The sequence below is a fragment of the Mobula birostris genome, unplaced genomic scaffold (assembly GCF_030028105.1).
Source record: "Mobula birostris isolate sMobBir1 unplaced genomic scaffold, sMobBir1.hap1 scaffold_911, whole genome shotgun sequence".
NCBI classification, from domain to species: domain Eukaryota; kingdom Metazoa; phylum Chordata; class Chondrichthyes; order Myliobatiformes; family Myliobatidae; genus Mobula; species Mobula birostris.
The window spans coordinates 73,763-94,569 of NW_027278628.1; the positions used below are offsets into that span (position 1 = coordinate 73,763).

General features: G+C 42.7%; 1 protein-coding gene across 1 annotated transcript in view; it reads left to right on the forward strand.

The window, feature by feature from the left end:
• Nucleotides 1-20,807, forward strand: part of LOC140193833 (guanine deaminase-like) — a 75,546-nt gene that overhangs the window by 30,186 nt on the left and 24,553 nt on the right. The window contains exons 6-11 of the mRNA XM_072250987.1: nucleotides 1,151-1,178; nucleotides 4,775-4,882; nucleotides 6,250-6,357; nucleotides 7,221-7,318; nucleotides 11,739-11,806; nucleotides 16,670-16,816. Of these exons, the coding sequence (XP_072107088.1) occupies nucleotides 1,151-1,178; nucleotides 4,775-4,882; nucleotides 6,250-6,357; nucleotides 7,221-7,318; nucleotides 11,739-11,806; nucleotides 16,670-16,816 (557 nt within the window). The remainder of the gene's footprint in view (nucleotides 1-1,150; nucleotides 1,179-4,774; nucleotides 4,883-6,249; nucleotides 6,358-7,220; nucleotides 7,319-11,738; nucleotides 11,807-16,669; nucleotides 16,817-20,807) is intronic.

Consider the following 20,807-nt stretch of genomic DNA (forward strand, 5'->3'; position numbering starts at 1 on the left):
ACTCACAACACAAGCAAACTATGTCAGGCAGTTGAAACAACTGAGAGGCACAATGACAAAAGTAACACGTTTTGACTAGATGGTGTTGGTGTTCAGCAGGTTGGCGGTTTATTAGCAATGAGCTACCAACTTCCATTCTGTGTTTACTGTTACAGTTTGTAACAGTGTTATAACGAAGCACTGACAATGTAAATACATTGAAGCTCTAAAACGTTTCAAAGTAAATGTGGTACAATTATTGTTCAGAACTTTTATAGATTATATTAAATAGCACATAATTAATATTAACATAGATCTTAAAATTATATCAGCATAGTTTCAAAATTATATTAACATTATATAGAAGAAAATTCCAGCTGCATGGCAACAAAGGCTATGTGCATGGGAGCATTTCAGTTACAGTGCAGCTTAGAGAGAGCAGTGGCTGAGACTCAAAACCAAAAGGAGAATGTTGAAGATGTCCAGCAGCATCTGTGGAGAGAGGAAAACTGACATAACTTTGCAGATGGATAATCTTACAAGCAGAGAAAGCTAACTATCTGAATTTGTTGAGCTCACCATTAAGCCCAATGGCTGCAAAGGTGTGCAGGTAGAAGGTGAATTGTTGTCTCTTAAGCTTACCTTGGGCCTTACTACAACCATTCATGAGGGCACAGACAGCTAGATCTAAGTGGGAGTGGGATAGGAAATTGAAGTGACAGGCAACAGAAAGGTCATGAACTCTGAAGCCCAATTGGATTAGTTGCATCCCTGAGGGGAGCTTGAAGCTCTGGACGAGTGGAGGAGATGAAGTAAAAGAGAAGATGCTGCAACTCTCACATCAGTATAGGAAAATATTAAGAGATAGAATGTAGTTCATGGTGATAGGAGAGTGGGAAAGGGAGTCATTATGGGAACGTTGACATTGAAATTGTGAAATGGAGCAGAGGGGAAGGTGTATCTGGAGGTGGAACCTCATTGAAGCTGGTGGAAAATATACAGGATTACTTATTGACTGTCAAACCCAGGGGAATGGAAGATGAAGGCTAGAGATTTCTATCCTTGATCTGTCCAGCGGGGAGGGTGTAGAAGAATACTCAATGTACAGTTTATGTTATGTAAGTCAAAGCAATGTGTGATGCAGGCATTGAATTTTTATTATTCCTCACAGATTTGTTGCTGAGTTGGCCAAACGGAAGGTAAGGTAGACTCGCCTTTCTTTGGTTCACCCTTCCTTTTGTTTCTTTTTGTACTATCTGGCCTCAAAGACATGACCTTCAGCCTTACCAGTAGCAACACACTGTGCACACAAGGAAGCTTCATCCAAACTTTAACTGGCACCTTGAATATCCTGGCTCAACCTTGTCTCAGATTTGGATTCCATCTGAGAAAGCCCCTATGTTTCTCCCCGTACTATTCCTCACACCATCCTGACTTGGAAATATATCTCCATTTCTTTCCCGTCACTACATGAAAATCCTGGATCTCTCTCCCAAGTAGTCTTGTGGGTGTACACAGATCTCAAGGACTGTAGCAGTTGAAGGAAGCAGCTCACTCCTACCATCTTAATGAGGACAATTTGGGAGGGCACACACTCCTTGAATGAATATAAAAAGAGCCTGCTGAAACTCCTCTGCTCTCTATGTATATCTACATCTATGATTCTGCTAGCTATGGTTCTCTCTTTCCAAGTTCAAATGAAATGTCCCGGACCTGAAGGCCACAAGATATAGGAGCAGAATTAGGCCATATTCCCCTTACCAATCAAGAACCTATCAATCTTTGCCTGAAATATACATAATGACGTGGCCTCCACAGCCCTGAGTGGCAATGAATTCCACAGATTCACTATCCTCTGGCTGAAGAAATTCCTCGTCACCTTATTTCTAAAGAGATACTCCCTTTATTCTGAGGCTGTGTCCTCAGATCCCAGACTCTCTTACAAATGGAAACATCCTCTTCATGCCCATTTAATTCAGGCCTTTTGGCATTCAGAAGATTTTGAGCAGATTCCCCCTGATCTTTCTGAACTCCAAGTACAGTTCCAGAGCCATGAAGTTATCCTCATACATTAAGCCTTTCATTTCCTCGATCATTCTGGTGAACCTCCTTTGCACCCTCTCCAAGTCCAGCACATCTCTTTTGAGATACAGAGCCTAAAACTGCTCACAATATCCCAAATGTAGTCCAACCAGTGCCTTATTATGCCTCTGCATTAGCTGTGCTTAACTTCAGCAATTAACTGGTTCTTCTTTCACAGTCACTACGTGATCATCTGAGTATTTGCAACCTTTAAAATATTTACATTTGCATTTATAAAGCATCTGTATTATAGGAAATCCTGTAATAATTTTAATTTCCAGAATAACTCGTGCTGTAGGTGCTGGATTGTATAATAGAAACAATAAAGTAGAAAGGGACTCTGATACCCACTTTGGAGAAAGGAACAGGAACAGTTTCACGTTATTGAGTTTTCATCAGATTTTATGGAGGGGTTGGCTATTTATTAAGATTAAGATGCAAAGAAATGTCTTCACTCAGAGTTGGGACTATAATGGTGGTTCAGGAGGGAACATAGGGTTGTACAGCAAGAAAATGGGCCCTTTGGCCCAAATGATCTATGCAAACATGATGCCCACTTTCTAGTTCCGTTTGCCTACGTTTGGCCCATTTTCCTCTAAAGATTTCCTATCCAAGTACCTGCCTAAGCAACACACACAAGATGCTGGAGAAACTCACCAGGCCAGGCAGCATCTATGGAAAGGTGTACAGTCAACGTTTTGGGCCAAGACCCTTCAGCAGGACTGGAGAAAAAAAAGATGAGGAACATTTTCTGTGTGTTACTTGGATTTCCAGCATCTGCAGATTTTTTCTTGATCATGTACCTGGCCAACTGTCTTTTTAATGTATTCACCCTAACCACTTCCTCTGGCAGCTCATTTCCTTTATGGACCACCCTCTGGGTGAAAAAATTGCCCCTTGGGTCCCCACTAGATCTCTTCCCTCTCACCTTAAATCTCGGCTGTCTGGTTCTTTATTCCCTAACCCTGGGAAAACAACTCTGTGCATTCACCCTATCTACAGCATGCCCCTCATGAACTTATATACCTCTACAAGGTCACCCTTCAGTCTCCTATGCTCCAGTGACTGAAGTTCCAAACGGCCCAGCCTCTCTCTGTAACTCTGTACCCTGAGCTCCAACAACATCTTGTAAATGTTTTCTATGCTGTTTCCAGTTTAAGGTTATTTTCCCTTCAGAGGATGGTCAAAACTGAACACAATGTTCAAAATATGGGCTCAGCAGCATCTTGTGCAATTGCAGCATAATATCCCCAATTCGATACCTGACTGATAAAGACTAGTATGCCAAAAGCCTTCCTCACGATCCTTTCTGTTTCTCTGGGAACATTTCCAATTACTGTAAGTCCTGTTTTTCTCGCGCCACAGATGTTGCCTGCCCTCTTGATTATAACCAAACCATTGTAATGTTGGGACAGATTCCAGTGGATCTGCCCACTGCTCTCCTTCTGGATTCCACTGGCCACAGGTGCAGAGTCCTCTTCATTTGACTGATAATTCCTGACCCCGATTTGGCAAAAGTAATAATTCTTTTTTAAGTTTTGCTAACTACTTACATCAAATATAACTGTTTTTGATCAGTCTGAATATCCTCTTGTAGAGATGATGACTCTACATTCCTACCTTTAAGAGGAGATGACATACACTCCCACCAGTCTATCCTCTGGTCAAAAGAGGGGGTGGTACAATGGCTGAGGCCTCATCACCTGGGGCCTACCAATGACTGATTGGTGCTTCCTGGGTACCAAAGGCCAAAGGTGAACATTGACCACAGCAGGCAACTCCTTTCTGTGTGGGTCTAGTATTCAAATTAATTTAGCTCACTGTAATATATTTAATGCTTGTGAAGCTTCTCTAGTACACTGAAAGGGGTACCAACTCTGAGTGGGCAAGGGCTTTACTGATTACTTCAGCTATTTGTACAAGCATGACCACAGCTCTGGGCTGCCTGTCTCTTTAATTATCTGACCTATCACCTCTCTGTTCTTGATTCCATGCTCTTCAATGTGAGATCAAGGAACTGCACCCTTTCTTTCTATTGGTTATTTGGAGTTCAGACTGGCGCAGCACAGTGATGTGACTAGCTTACTCACAGCTTCAGAAACCCTGGTTTGCACCTGACCTCAGGTGCTGCCTATGATGAGTTTTCACGTTCTCCCTATCACCAAGTGAGCTTTCCCAGGAGCTCCAGTTTCCTCTCACATCTCAATGATGTGGGATGTTAGGTAAATTGGACAAAGTAAATTGCCCCTAAAGTCTTGGTGAGCGATAGAATCTAGGGGTGGGGGTGGGGGCTGGGGGGTGTGGGAGATGATGTGAACTTGGGCACAGTAAAATGGGATTGGTGTCAATGTGTACTTGATGGTCAGTGCAGACTTAATGGGTCAAAGGGACTGATTCTGTGAAGAGACTGGTAACTCCCTTCAGTTACTACTCTCTGTTATCTTGCTCAACCATCACTGCTGTCATTCACTCTCTCCTGTCTTTGATCCAAGCACAGAACTTTGCCAAGTTTCTTGCCTCTGCACTTGACTAAAAGCTACCACAGTTCCATATCAGTCTGTGTTTTTCTCTTGTCACAAATGTTGCCTGCCCTCTTGATTATATCCGGCATTTTCTATTTTTATGTTAATTCAAAGACAGCAATAATTTTAGACTTTATAGTTTGATGGTAGTGTGTAACTAGTGGTATTTACTGATTTATTTTCTGTTTTAGTATCCTCTGGTGAGACCTATTGTGACCCCTCGATTTGCGCTGTCTTGCTCTTCTGAGTTATTGAAACAAATAGGGACATTTGCAAATGCCAATAACTTGAACATTCAGGTACAGCATATAATGCACCCCGAACCCTATTCCTGCCAATGTTCTCTGCTAGTACTTGTACAGTTGTGCACTATTGCTTCTGTCCACACTAACAGGCTGCTTTTCCAATTTTAACCACTCATTGCATTTTCTTCTGCTAATTCTGGTGCTTCTGGCCATCTTTAAGCCTGTACCATCTGGTCATCAGCCCTTCAGTCTTTGGTCTTTGTTGCTGTCCCTCTTCATTTACTTTATCCTTGACTCTGTGACTTTATATTAGTCAAGATACAATATTCAGCAGCAATTTCTATTAATACCAATTTCATATTTGCTGATTATTATGTCTTAAAATACAAATAATTTTTCCAGATAAACTTGGCATGCTCTTCAGATTTTGTTCTGCTGCTCTGTCATATGAAGACAACAAAGATGGGATCAGTTTGTTCTCTCTGCCCTGCATCATGGTCCACTGTTTCCTGTGGTTACCTGGGCCAGATTGAGAGGACCTGTTTTATTATGTTACTTCAAAGGTATTCGCTTATTCATTATGTGCCATGTCGTATGACGTGGATGATCGTGGTCTTTCCATGGTATGATTGTCCTTGGCAGTCAAAGATATGACATTATTAATAAAAGTTTCTGTGCAAACACTGCCGGAAATGATGCACCAATCTGTCTGGTCCTTCATACTCTGGAACCCTGCAGCACACCCCTTGAGCTGGCTGGTACCACTGTAGTGCAAAGGCTTTGCCTCAAAGTGCCCCTAATGGGCGGAGCTGACAGAGCAGCTTTGGCCTTCTGTTGTTGCCTTTTACAATTTTTATATGTCTGACATTTTGACACACAAAAACTATTACAATTGCCGTTCTTGTTTTAAGCATTTAGAAATAGTTACAGACGTTTAAAAAACAGCTAAATATTTTTAAAAGTTTAATTAAGTTCTCCATAACCTCTTCAATCCATACCCTAGAATTCCCACGAAGACTCAGTGAGTCTGGGTTCTGCCACTAGGGTCCATCTGGAGACGGGGTGGGAATTCAGCTGACGGATTTGCTCCGTGAATCCAAAGGTTGGTCCAATAGTTCCATATCTCTTGCACATGTATCAAAGTCCAGCATTTACTGTGGGTTAATTGACTGGATCCCGAAGGCTCTGATCAGAACTGCCAGTCACAGCCAGCATGGTTCAACCTATTAGAAATAAAGTCAAGAGCTCTTTACCTTTGAGACATTACGTGATTCTAGCCTCACCTCATCTGTTGCTGAAACCTTCATCCTTACTCTTTGCTACCTATAAACATAACCTTCCAACCTGCTCTTGATTGGTTTCCTTTATTCTACTCTCCATAGACTTGTAGTTGCCTGAAACGTGTTTTCTTTCATAAACAGAGTCATATCAGTGAGACTCAGCCTGAGATTAATGCTGTGAACAAACTATTTCCAAACTGCAAGAATTATTCCGAAGTTTATGATGTCCACGGCCTTCTGAATGATAAGGTAAGTACTTCTTGCAGATTAAAGAATCTAACCTCCCAACCTTCCACTGCCATCCACTTTCAACATATATCTGTGGTCCTTGTTTCCAGCCCAAGTTTCCCAAGATAAGAAGCTGGAAGCAGGGCTGCTAGTTGGAGTGTTCCTGGGCATTGTTGCTAATTATATATCAGTTGCACACAGAGCATGATGTTCATGTTGCAATTTCAGAAGGTAGCAGATTCATGCACCTATCCAGAATCGTTGTCCAGCTGCAGTACTGAGAGAGTGTTAGATTGTTGGAGGTACCCTTCTTCCCTAATTCCCTAAAAGCCCTTCCTCGGGTGTGTGTATTGATCCACAATGTTATTTTGCAAAGAAGTGGGGAATTTTTTCATGATATCCTAAGACTGATACTTGTCACTCAACCAGGGTCACCAATAGATTTCACAAACAGTCTTCCCCCAGATTTTGCCTCCTTTTTATAGCTCACGCAGAGGGCTGTGATTTCGAGTAGGATGGCTGTCTAATATTATGGAACTAGTGGTGTGAATAGAGGAAAAATTCCTTACCTGTTCTCTATTAGGACAGAGATGTGAAGAAATTTCGTCAGAAAGAGGAAGTTTTTGAAATTCTCTTGCCGTGAGCTGTAGAGGCTTTTTTTAATGAGTATATTGAAGACAGTGATCTGGAATATATTTGACCTAATTGAAAAGTTTAGCAGGAACAAGGGGTCAAATGGCCTACTCCTACATCTACTTGCATTCTTATCGTACACTCCCCCTTTGAGTCTCTGCCTATTTTTCTGGATTTTTCCCACCGTCTGTGTAAGAGTTTTAAAGGAGCCTCTCATCAAGAGCTCATCATCAACTACAATGTCTTTCCAGACTATCATGGCTCATGGAGTCTACCTCTCCGATGAGGAGCTTGAACTCTTCCAGAGGAAAGGAGCTGGCATTGCACACTGTCCCAATTCTAACATATCGTGAGTATCCGAAAAAAAAATGAGTACAACAAGAACTCTTGGTTTAATATTCTGTCGAGATTTGGCTTTAAGGTTGCACGCCAGGAACTTGAACACAGAAGTCCAGACCAGTGATCCCATGCCACACTAAGGGAGTGCTGCTTTGACTTAGGTGCCTTCGTTTCAATGAAGCATCAAGCTGAGGCGCCTCCTGCCTTCCCACGGCACTATTTCAGACAGTGCAGTTAAACTTTATCAAGCAATCAACATTCGTAATGGGGCAGCCCTGTGGCACTCTGGTAGACCTACTGCCTCACAGTTCCAGCAGCCTGGGTTCAATCCTGACTTTGGGTTTTGTCTGTATGGCATCCGCACATTCTCCCAGTCACTCAATGGCAGTCTTCTTAGTACTCTAATTACCTTCCACATCCCAAAGATGTGTGAGCTGGTAGATTAATTGGCCACAGTGAGTTACCCTAAGTGTGTAGATGAGTGGTAAGGCATGGTGCAGGTTAGTGGGAACACAAGGTGAATAGAAAGGGATCAGTGTTGATTTAGGATTCATGGTCAGCATGGATGGCCTATTTCTGTGTTGTGTGAATCTTTAAAAGGAAATCAGATTCTACGGTCATTGAGCTGTGCATGGGATGTGCAATATTTCTAGGAGTGTGGTGGTATTGAAAGTGCCTGGACTGGATGAGGATTGTCAGGTTCTGGTTAATCTCAGGAACTTTGTTTCCTGTCTGGACAATAGCTCTGGCAGATGCTCTTGCTAGGCCCCTTGCTCCCTGCCCTGATGGTTATTTGCTAACCTGATTCCCAAGTCTAGATGTTGATTGATCCCCCAATGGATTCTCAGCTAGGTCCCTGAAGATTCCAAAACATTTTGTCTCTCTTCTAAAGGTATATATTTTAATGTATTGCATGGTACAGCATTGAGGGAGGCCATTCAGCACAGCTTGTTTATACTGATGTTTTCATAAGTCTCTCCATACCCCTCTTTAGTTCAAATTATAACCATGTCATTTATTCCTTGATCTTTCATACATATCTCACTTCTGCATAGATCTGTCTCTGCCTTTAAACTCAGCCATTCACTGGGGGCAAACCTTCCACTCTGGGTAACAAACATTCTGTACTCTGCAGTAAAGAACCTTCCGCACTCTCGGTAACAGACCTTCCACTCTGCGGTAACGAACCTTCCACTCCCTGCGGGAAGGAACGTTCTGCACTCTTGGAAACGAACCTTCCACTCTGCGGTAACGAACGTTCCACACTCTGCAGTAACGAACGTTTCACTCTCTGTGGGAACGAACGTTCCACACTCCTGGAAACGAACCATCCACACTCTCGGTAACGAACATTCCACACTCTGCGGTAACGAATCTTCCACTCTCGGTAACAAATGTTCTGCACTCTCGGTAACGAACCTTCCACTCTTGGTAACGAACGTTTTGCACCCTCGGTAACGAACCTTCCACAGTCTGCAGTAATGAACCTTCCACTCTCACTAACGAACATTCTGCACTCTCGGTAATGAACGTTCCACACTCTGCGGTAACGATCCTTTCACTCTCAGTAACAAACATTCCGCACTCTGCAATACAAGCCTTCCACCCTCGGTAACGAGCATTCCGCACTGTCAGTAACAAATGTTCCACACTCTGCGGTAACGATCCTTTCACTCTCGGTAATGAATGTTCTGCACTCTCGGTAACGAACCTTCCACTTTCAGTAACGAACCTTCCACTCTCTACAGTAACGAGCCTTCCACTCTCAGTAATGAGCATTCCGCACTCTGCAATACAAGCCTTCCCCCCTCGGTAACGAACATTCTGCACTCTCAGTAATGAACCTTCCACAGTCTGTGGTAACGCACTTTCCACTCTCGGTAACGAACATTCCGCACTCTGCAATACAAGCCTTCCACTCTCAGTAACAAACGTTCTGCACTCTTGGTAACGAAACTCCCACAGTCTGCAGTAACGAACCTTCCACTCTCGGTAACGATCCTTCCACAGTCTGTGGTAACGAACCTTCCACTCTCGGTAACGATCCTTCCACTCTCAGTAACGAACCTTCCACAGTCTGCAGTAATGAACCTTCCACTCTCGGTAACGAACCTTCCACAGTCTGCGGTAATGAACCTTCCACTCTCAGTAACGAACCTTCCACTCTCAGTAACGAACGTTCTGCACTCTTGGTAACGAAACTTCCACAGTCTGCGGTAACGAACCTTCCACTCTCAGTAACGATCCTTCCACAGTCTGCGGTAACGAACCTTCCACGGTCTGCGGTAACGAACCTTCCACTCTTGGTAACGAACCTTCCACTCTCGGTAACGAACATTCTGCGCTGTCGGTAATGAACCTTCCGCACTCTGCGGTAATGAACCGGGAAGTTAGTGTAGAAATAGTAGCAGCTCTGACAGAAATATTTCAAATGTCATTAGAAACGGGGATGGTGCCGGAGGATTGGCGTATTGCTCATGTTGTTCCATTGTTTAAAAAGGGTTCTAAGAGTCTACCTAGCAATTATCGGCCTGTGAGTTTGATGTCAGTGGTGGGTAAATTGATGGAAAATATTCTTAGAGATGGTATATATAATTATCCAGATAGACAGGGTCTGATTAGGAACAGTCAACATGGATTTGTGCGTGGAAGGTCATGTTTGACAAATCTTATTGAATTTTTTGAAGAGGTTACTAGGAAAGTTGACGAGGGTAAAGCAGTGGATGTTGTCTATATGGACTTCAGTAAGGCCTTTGACAAGGTTCCACACGGAAGTTTGGTTAGGAAAGTTCAATCGTTAGGTATTAATATTGAAGTAGTAAAATGGATTCAGCAGTGGCTGGATGGGAGACACCAGAGAGTGGTGGTGGGTAACTGTTTGTCAGATTGGAGGCCGGTGACTAGTGGTGTGCCTCAGGGATCTGTAGTGGGTCCAATGTTGTTTTATATGTTTGTCATATATATTAATAATCTGGATGATAGGGTGGTAAATTGGATGAGTAAGTATGCAGATGATACTAAGATAGGTGGAGTTGCAGATAATGAAGTAGGTTTTCAAAGCTTGCAGAGGGATTTAGGCTGGTTAGAAGAGTGGGCTGAAAGATGGCAGATGGAGTTGAATGCTGATAAATGTGAGGTGTTACATTTTGGTAGGACTAATCAAAATAGCACATACATGGTAAATGGTAGGGCATTGAAGAATGCAGCAGAACAGAGGGATCTAGGAATAATGGTGCATAGTTCCCTGAAGGTGGAATCTCATGTGGATAGGGTGGTGAAGAAAGCTTTTGGTATGCTGGCCTTTATAAATCAGAGCACTGAGTATAGGAGTTGGGATGTAATGTTGAAATTGTACAAGGCATTGGTAAGGCCAAATTTGGAGTACTGTGTACAGTTTTAGTCACCGAATTATAGGAAAGATGTCAACAAAATAGAGGAGTATGAGAAGATTTACTTGAATATTACCTGGGTTTCATCACCTAAGTTACAGAGAAAGGTCTTTATTCTTTGGAACGTAGAAGCTTAAGGGGGGACTTGATAGAGGTGTTTAAAATTATGAGGGGGATAGATAGAGTTGATGTGGATAGGCTTTTTCCATTGAGAGTGGGGGAGATTCAAACAAGAGGACATGAGTTGAGAGTTAAAGGGCAAAAGTTTAGGGATAACATGAGGGGGAACTTCTTTACTCAGAGAGTGGTAGCTGTGTGGAACGAGCTTCCACCAGAAGTGGTTGAGGCAGGTTCGATGTTTCGTTTAAAGTTAAATTGGACAACAATATGGACAGGAAAGGAATGGAGGGTTATGGGGTGAGTGCAGGTCGGTGGGACTAGGTGAGAGTAAGAGTTCGGCACGGTCTAGAAGGGCCGAGATGGCCTGTTTCTGTGCTGTAATTGTTATACGGTTATATGGTTATATGGTTATATGGAACCTTCCATTCTTGGTAACAAACCTTCCACTCTCTACGGTAACGAACCTTCTGCTCTCTGCGGTAACAAACCTTCCACTCTGCGGTGACGAACCTCCCGCACTCCGCGGTGACAGACCTCCCGCATTCCGCGGTAACGAACCTTCCACTCTGCGGTATTGCACTTTCTCCCAAATTCCCCATTAGGCTTACTGGTGACTAACTTGGTTTAGCCTTCAGACTGCACGGTAAAACCTGTGTCATGGGTGGAACCTTGGTTCCAGAGGCTGGGGGAGCTGAGAGAGCTATGGAGCAGAGATACGGACATTAATGGAAGATTTACCAGAGAAGTGAGCAATGTTATTATGAAAAACTTGGCACACCACAACTCCATGATTCCAGTGTTAGCAATATCCAGTGGAGCCTGTTAGTGCTGATGGGCAATTGTTAGTTGTACGTGCTTGTTGTTAGAATCTGTGTGAATAACAGACATACTGGGGCATGATTTCTCTCTTTCACCCTCCAGCCTGTGCAGCGGTTTAATGGATGTACGAAGGGCTTTGAATCACAAAGTAAATGTGGGGCTAGGAACAGGTAGGTAAACCATTTTTTTTGTCTCTGGACCAGGTGTGCACCTTTTGTCTTCTTTGTCTTCTTGTCTCTTTAATTCAACAGTCAATAATGCTTCAAAATTGTTTCATTGACTACAAACCGCTTTGGAGCTTTCTGAACAGAACGTGGATGCATCATATTGCGGGTTCCTAGTTGCTGGGATTAAATCCTATAATTCCCTACCCACCAGTCTGGTGGAGTACCTTCACCATGCTGTTCAGAGGAGTGAGAGCAGACTTGCTCGAAACTGAGGATCTTTACAATGAGGATGAAGAGAGGAATTTCCCTCTTGTGGAAGAATCTGGAACCAGACATCAATGTTGAAAAATAAGCAAATGCTTATTTAATCAAATGAGACAAAAGCTAGAGAGAAGCAGAGAAGATTCATGGGTGTGGGACTATCTGCTAACTTGTGCCATTCTGTTGTTTCGCACTGATTGCAGTATGCATCATTGTCATGTATACTGTTTACTCTGTAAGGTTCACCTGAGTAAGGAATTTCAATGTGATCCGAATCTAAATCTGAGTTAAATTAAGTGATAGCTCAGGACATCGGAGAGAAGAGGTGCAGTTTATAGAGTCACTGCCTGACAGTGCAAGAAACCCAGGTTTAATCCTGCACTAGCATGCTGCCTGTGCAGAGTTTGCATGTTCTCCCACGGGTTCACTCCACAACCCAAAGATGTGTGGTTTGGTAGGTCGATGGTCCACTGTAAATTGTCTCAATTGTATATATGAGTGGCAGAATCCAGGCATGATTAATTGGAACCTGAGTGGAGTAAAAGATGAGCTAAATGTGGGATAGATGTAAATAGTTGGCATGGTCAACGAGCAAATGGCCTGTTTCTGTGTTGCACCCCTTGATGACTCTAAACATGACAACTACCCTGCTCTTCCTTGAAAGAGTGCCATGGAATATTTACATCCACCTGACAGAGCAGGTAGGGCCTCAGTCTTAACATCTCATCTGCGTTTGGAGTACCATGGCATAGAATGCTATGGGCCACAAGGGATTGGTAAAGATAGGTTCCAGATGATGGCACAGACGTGGTGGACTAAGGAGGCCACGTCCATGTCCCGTAAATCTTTGACAATACATCTATCAATGCAGAGCTCCCTGATGACCAGGCAAATGCCAGCCAGAATATTATGGCCCATGTCCCTGTCAGGAGATTGGAACCTAGAGTCCTCCAAGTAATGGAAGAACGCAAGAAGTATTGAATTGAATTGACTTTATTACTTACATTCTTCATATACATGAGGAGTAAAACTCTCTTTGTTATGTCTCCATTCAACGTGGTGGTGTCTAAATGAGCAATGTGCAATTTATAGTAATTTATAATAAATGTACAACAGGACAGTCAATATAACATAGGAATTCAGTTGTGCCAGCATGAGTTAAGCAGTCTGATGGCCTGGTGGAAGAAGCCATGCTGGACCCTGTTGGTCCTGGCTTTTAATGCTGGGGTACCATTTCCCGGATAGTAGCAGCTGGAACAATTTGTGGTTGGGGTGACTTGGGTCCCCAGGAAAGGGAGATGAGCTCAAGGCATGGATCAACACTTGGAATTATGATTTTGTAGCCAGTTGTGAGACTTGCAACTCAGTATTCTGGGATTCCGGTGTTTTAGACGTGACAGAGCGGGAGAGATCAAAAAAGGAAGGGTGGCACTACTAGTCAGTGAAAATGTCATGGTAGTCCTTAGATTGTACATGTAGAGCTCTTCTAGTGAGGCTTTATGGGTGAAACTAAGGAATAAGAAAGGTATGACCACATTAATGGGGCTATATTATAGACCACCCAACAGTCGCCGGCTTTAGAGGAACAAATTTGTAGATAGATTGCAGATTGTTGCAAGAAACAAAAAGTTGTGACAGTAGGTCATTTTAACTTTCTACATACTGACTGGAAGTCCCATACTGTAAAAGGACTAGATGGAATAAAGTTTGTCAAATGTGTTTGTGGAAGTTTCTTAAGCAGTACATAGAAGCCCCAATGAACAAATGTGCAATACTTGATTTCCTGTTAGGAAACGAGACAGGGCAGGAGACAGTAGTTTGTGTAGGAGGACACTTTCTATCCAATGATTATAATACTATTAGTGTCAAGGTAACTATGGAAAAGGATAGGTCTGGTCCTCGGGTTGAGATTCTAAATTAGAGAAAGGCCAATTTTGATGGTATCGGAAAGGATGTGGCAAGTGTGGATTGGGACAGGCTGTTTTCTGGCAAAGGTGTACTTGGTAAGTGGGAGGCCTTCAAAAGTGAAATTTTGGAAGTACAAAGCTTGTATGTGCCCATCAGAATAAAAGGCACATTCATTTTGACATTTATTCTAAAAGGATAACAGGTTTAGGGAACTGTGGTTTTCAAGAGATATTCAGGCCCTGGTTAAAAAATAAAATGAGGTGCCTAACAAGTAGGAACAAATGAGATGCTATGGAGTATAAGAAATGCTAGAGGACATTTAAGAAAGAAACCGGGAGGGCTAAAAGAAGCATGAGGTTGCCCTAGCAGACAAGGTGAAGGAGAATCCTAAGGGATATGTTAAGAGCAAAAGGTTTGGAAGGGACAAAATTGGTCCTCTGGAAGATCAGAATGCTAATCTATGCGTGGAGACAAAAGAGATGGGGGAGATCTTAAACTGATTTTTCACATCTGTATTTACTCAGGAGACAGATACAGAGTCTATAGAAGTGAGCTCATGGAACTGATACAGATTAGAGGAGGAGTTATTTACTGTCCTGAGGCAAATTAGGGTGAATAAATCCTTGGGGCATAGCAAGGTGTTCCTTTGGAACCTGTGGAGGCAAGTGAAGAAATTGCATGGGTCCTAGCAGAGATATTTAAATCACCCTTAGCAACAAGTGAGTTTCCAGAGGATTGAAGGATGGCTAATGTTGTTCCACTGTTTAAGAAAGGCTCGAAGAATAAACCAGGAAATGATAAGCCAGTGAGCCAAGCATCAATAATGGGAAAGTTATAGGAAAGTATTCCAAGAGACCAGATACCCGAGTATATGGATAGGCGGGTACTGATTAGAGATGGTCAGCATGACTTTGTGCATGGTAGGTTGTATCTAACCAATCTTATAGAGATTTGCAAGGAAGTTACAGTAATGTTGCTGAAGACAAAGCAGTGGAAGTTGTCTACGTTGACTTCAGCAAGGCATTTGACAAGGACCCACATGGGAGGTTGGTCAAGAAGGTTAAGTCACTTGGTATTCTAGATGAGGTAGTAAATTGGATTGGACATAGGCTTCGTGGGAGAAGCCAGAGAGTGGTAGTAGATGGTTGCCTCTCTGACTGGAGACCTGGGCTTGTGGAGTGCCTCAGGAATTGATGCTGGGTCGTTTGTTGTTTGGCATCTATATCAATGATCTGGATGATAACGTGCTAAACTGGATCAGCAAATTTGCGGATGACACCAAGATTAGGGGTGATTTGGACAGTGAGGAAGACTAACAAAACTTGCAGCGTGATCTGGACATGCTGGGAAAATGGGCTGAAAAATGGCAGATAGAATTTAATGCAGACAAGTGTGAGGTGTTGCACTTTGGGAGGACAAACCAGGGTAGGTCTTACACAGTGAGCAGTAGGGCACCGAGGAGTGCGGTAGAACAAAGGGGTCTGATAATACAGGTTCATAATTCATTGAAAGTGGTGTCAGAGGTAGATAGGATTGTAAAGAAAACTTTTGGCACATTGGCCTTCATAAATCAAAATATAGAGTACAGGAGTTGGGATGTTATGTTGAAGTTTTATAAGTGGTTAGTGAGGCCTAATTTGGAGTATTGTGTGCAGTTTTGGTCATCTACCTATAGGAAAGATATAAATAAATTTGAAAAAGTACAGAGAAAATTTACAAGGATGTTGCCAGATCTGGAGGACCTGACTTATAAGGAAAGATTGAATAGGTTTGAACTTTATTCCCTAGAACGTAGAAGATTATGAGGGGGATAGATAGGGTAATTGCAAGCAGGCTTTTTTCACTGAGGTTGTTTGAGAGTATAACTAGAGGTCATGGGGTTAAGGGTGAAAGGTGAAAAGTTTAAGCAAAGCATGAGAGGAAATGTTTTCACTTAGAAGGTGGTGTGAGTGTGGACAAGCTGTCAGCATAAGTGATGGATGCAATTTTGAGTTCAGTATTAAAGAGAAGTTTGAATAGATACATGGATAGAATGGGAATGGAGGGCCTTGGTCTGGGCGCAGGTTGATAGGACTAGGCAGTTTAAATGGTTTGGCATGGATGAGATGGGCCAAAGGACTTGTTTCTATGCTGTCATTTTCTGTGACTCTATGGCTCTAAATTAGAAACTAATGTACTAGACCATGACTATTGGAATACATATTTCCAAACTTTCTGTGTGTAATGCTAGCAAAAGATCATAAGCATGTAGGGAAATGAGCTGAAGACACTAAGGTGAGAATTTCATGGGTATCAGCAGGGAAGGTCCTAAAGATGACTCAGCCCTTGTGCACTGCTGAAGGTCAGGTGCACATAATCTAATATCCCCCACCATCAGAAGCACAAGCTTCTATCAGCAGTGATGGAGCAGGTAAGTGCAGTGGACCACCAAAGGACAGAGATGGGCTCACTCAGGAGAGTCCTGGTTGGAACCTACACCAGCAACAGGTAATACAATTCCATATATCATCTCTACCCTCTGTAATGTCTCTTGTGGTTTATGGTGTTGGCTCGTTCACAAGGAGAAAATCAGCAGAACCACTTTGTTCTTACCTGATCTTCTTAGTCTGCAGTTCAAAGGTATCTCCTTGACAACTATTCACCTTTCAGCTACTTTTCTGATGTGCAATGCTGAAATGATACGAAACTCTGTTTTAGATGTTTCAGGTGGTTACTCGCCTTCAATACTTGATGCTGTACGGAGAGCCATTGATACGTCCAAGATTCTGAGTTTAACCTCTCCAGATTATGAGGAGCTTTCGTATAGGGAAGCATTCAAACTTGCAACGCTTGGTGGCAGTAAAGGTGAGAAACTGTGTACAATCCCCATTTTGTAATTTGACTAAAATTATAATGAGATTTAGAAACATAGAAACATAGAAAATAGGTGCAGGAGTAGGCCATTCGGCCCTGCACCGCCATTTATTATGATCATGGCTGATCATCCAGCTCAGAACCCTGTACCAGCCTTCCCTCCATACCCCCTGACCCCCGTAGCCACAAGGGCCATATCTAACTCCCTCTTAAATATAGCCAATGAACTGGCCTCAACTGTTTCCTGTGGCAGAGAATTCCACAGATTCACCACTCTCTGTGTGAAGAAGTTTTTCCTCATCTCGGTCCTAAAAGGCTTCCCCTCTATCCTCAAACTGTGGCCCCTCGTTCTGGACTTCCCCAACATCGGGAACAATCTTCCTGCATCTAGCCTGTCCAATCCCTTTAGGATCTTATACGTTTCAATCAGATCCCCCCTCAATCTTCTAAATTCCAACGAGTACAAGCCCAGTTCATCCAGTCTTTCTTCATATGAAAGTCCTACCATCCCAGGAATCAATCTGGTGAACTTTCTTTGTACTCCCTCTATGGCAAGGTTGTCTTTCCTCAGATTAGGGGACCAAAACTGCACACAATACTCCAGGTGTGGTCTCACCAAGGCCTTGTACAACTGCAGTAGTACCTCCCTGCTGCTGTACTCGAATCCTCTCGCTATGAATGCCAGCATACCATTCACCTTTTTCACCGCCTGCTGTACCTGCATGCCCACTTTCAATGACTGGTGTATAATGACACCCAGGTCTCGTTGCACCTCGCCTTTTCCTAATCGGCCACCATTCAGATAATAATCTGTTTTCCTATTTTTGCCACCAAAGTGGATAACTTCACATTTATCCACATTAAATTGCATCAGCCATGAATTTGCCCACTCACCCAACCTATCCAAGTCACCTTGCATCCTCTTAGCATCCTCCTCACAGCTAACACTGCCACCCAGCTTCGTGTCATCCGCAAACTTGGAGATGCTGCATTTAATTCCCTTATCCAAGTCATTAATATATATTGTAAACAACTGGGGTCCCAGCACTGAGCCTTGCGGTACCCCACTAGTCACCGCCTGCCATTCTGAAAAGGTCCCGTTTATTCCCACTCTTTGCTTCCTGTCTGCTAACCAATTCTCCACCCACACCAATACCTTACCCCCAATACCATGTGCTTTAAGTTTGCACACTAATCTCCTGTGTGGGACCTTGTCAAAAGCCTTTTGAAAATCCAAATATACCACATCCACTGGTTCTCCCCCATCCACTCTACTAGTTACATCCTCAAAAAATTCTATGAGATTCGTCAGACATGATTTTCCTTTCACAAATCCATGCTGACTTTGTCCGATCATTTCACCGCTTTCCAAATGTGCTGTTATCACATCCTTGATAACTGACTCCAGCAGTTTCCCCACCACCGGCGTTAGGCTAACCGGTCTATAATTCCCCGGTTTCTCTCTCCCTCCTTTTTTAAAAAGTGGAGTTACGTTAGCCACCCTCCAATCCTCAGGAACTAGTCCAGAATCTAACGAGTTTTGAAAAATTATCACTAATGCATCCACTATTTCTTGGGCTACTTCCTTAAGCACTCTAGGATGCAGACCATCTGGCCCTGGGGATTTATCTGCCTTCAATCCCTTCAATTTACCTAACACCACTTCCCTACTAACATGTATTTCCCTCAGTTCCTCCATTTCACTGGACCCTCTGTCCCCTACTATTTCTGGAAAATTATTTATGTCTTCCTTAGTGAAGACAGAACCAAAGTAATTATTCAATCGGTCTGCCATGTCCTTGCTCCCCATAATCAATTCACCTGTTTCTGTCTGCAGGGGACCTACATTTGTCTTTACCAGTCTTTTCCTTTTTACATATCTATAAAAGTTTTTACAGTCCGTTTTTATGTTCCCTGCCAGTTTTCTCTCATAATCTTTTTTCCCCTTCCTAATTAAGCCCTTTGTCCTCCTCTGCTGAACTCTGAATTTCTCCCAGTCCTCAGGTGAGCCACTTTCTCTGGCTAATTTGTATGCTTCTTCTTTGGAATTGATACTATCCCTAATTTCTCTTGTTAGCCACGGGTGCACTACCTTCCTTGATTTATTCTTTTGCCAAACTGGGATGAACAATTGTTGTAGTTCATCCATGCAACCTTTAAATGCTTGCCATTGCATATCCACCGTCAATCCTTTAAGTGTCATTTGCCAGTCTATCTTAGCTAATTCACATCTCATACCTTCAAAGTTACCCCTCTTTAAGTTCAGAACCTTTGTTTCTGAATTAACTATGTCACTCTCCATCTTAATGAAGAATTCCACCATATTATGGTCACTCTTACCCAAGGGGCCTCTCACGACAAGATTGCTAATTAACCCTTCCTCATTGCTCAAAACCCAGTCCAGAATAGCCTGCTCTCTAGTTGGTTCCTCGACATGTTGGTTCAAAAAACCATCCCGCATACATTCCAAGAAATCCTCTTCCTCAGCACCTTTACCAATTTGGTTCACCCAATCTACATGTAGATTGAAGTCACCCATTATAACTGCTGTTCCTTTATTGCACACATTTCTAATTTCCTGTTTAATACCATCTCCGACCTCACTACTACTGTTAGGTGGCCTGTACACAACTCCCACCAGCGTCTTCTGCCCTTAGTGTTACGCAGCTCTACCCATTATCGATTCCACATCTTTGCATTACAGAAATTGGTCACTTGGTCCAACAGTGGCATGTTAGTTCTTATGCAACTGACATGCAGCTATTATGTTCCACATATCTCCTTCCAGCCCTCTTCATCTCACCACGGTGTAGATCAGGGTGTAGAATGGCTATTTCTCTTGTAGTTTAACTTTCCTCTGCTTGCTTGTATTTTTATAGAATCACCTATAAGCATGTAACTGTTTAGTGAATTTTCCAGTGATCGTGGTCTTGCTGCTTCTGCATTTTACTTGCAGCTTCTTAGTTTTTCTGCAACAGGTATTGCATCGCTTGAATCTGGCTAATTTACAGGCTAATTCTTATCACTGACACGTTGTTTTTAATCTGAGCTAGTTTTTGTAGAAGATAACCATGACTTCTTTGTTCTCTCAGCTCTTCTTTCTTTGTTCATTCTTTGTGTAACAATTAAGACAAGTTTTATGACACATTCCTGACTTCCAAAGAACTTCCAAATTGCAAAACACCAAGACCCATGCTTCCATTCCTTTCTTCCTCCTGTATCCAGCTTCCTCTTAAATAAATTCCATATTCTTGGTGTGGTAATTTCTTCTTGATTCTCCATTGGATTTCAGAAGAACTATCCTAAGAGTTGTGGCCCATTGTTTTAACCTTCTCCTTCAGATATAATAGGGAGGTGCACTGGTGCTGCTCGAGATGGTTTAATCTAGTTTGGGTAAACCAGGGGGATGGGAACCAAAGCACTGGTTCAGAAAGTGGGGGGATTGAGAGAAAGATGGATGTCGTAATGATTAAGTCTGTAAGAAAGGAAGGGCAAGTAATGGATGCAATGGGAAGGATGAGTTGAAGCATTTTAATGCCATGAGTACTAAATGTAAAGTTGATGAACTTATAACATGGGTGAGTACATAGAACAACAAGGACACTTGGCAGAGCATGGGACAGGACTGGATGCTTAATGCGCCAGTTTCAGTGCTTTAGAAAAGATAAAGAAGAAGATTTAAAAAAACATAGGAAGAGGGGGAGTTGTGCTATTAATCGGGAGCTGCACTCTGAAGGGACACAATGGAGGGCTCATCCACTGAGTCTTTATGGTTAGAACTCAAACATAAGAAAGGTGCAATCACATTGATGGGATTATACGACTGACCCCCAATAACTACTGGGACATTAAGGAACAGAGTTACAAGCAGATTAGGGAAAAGAGCAAAAAAAAGATCGTTGCTATGGGTGACTTGAAGTTCTCCAATGTAGACTTGATGCAATAAGTTTAGATGGTGCAGAATTTAATAGGTGCATCCAGG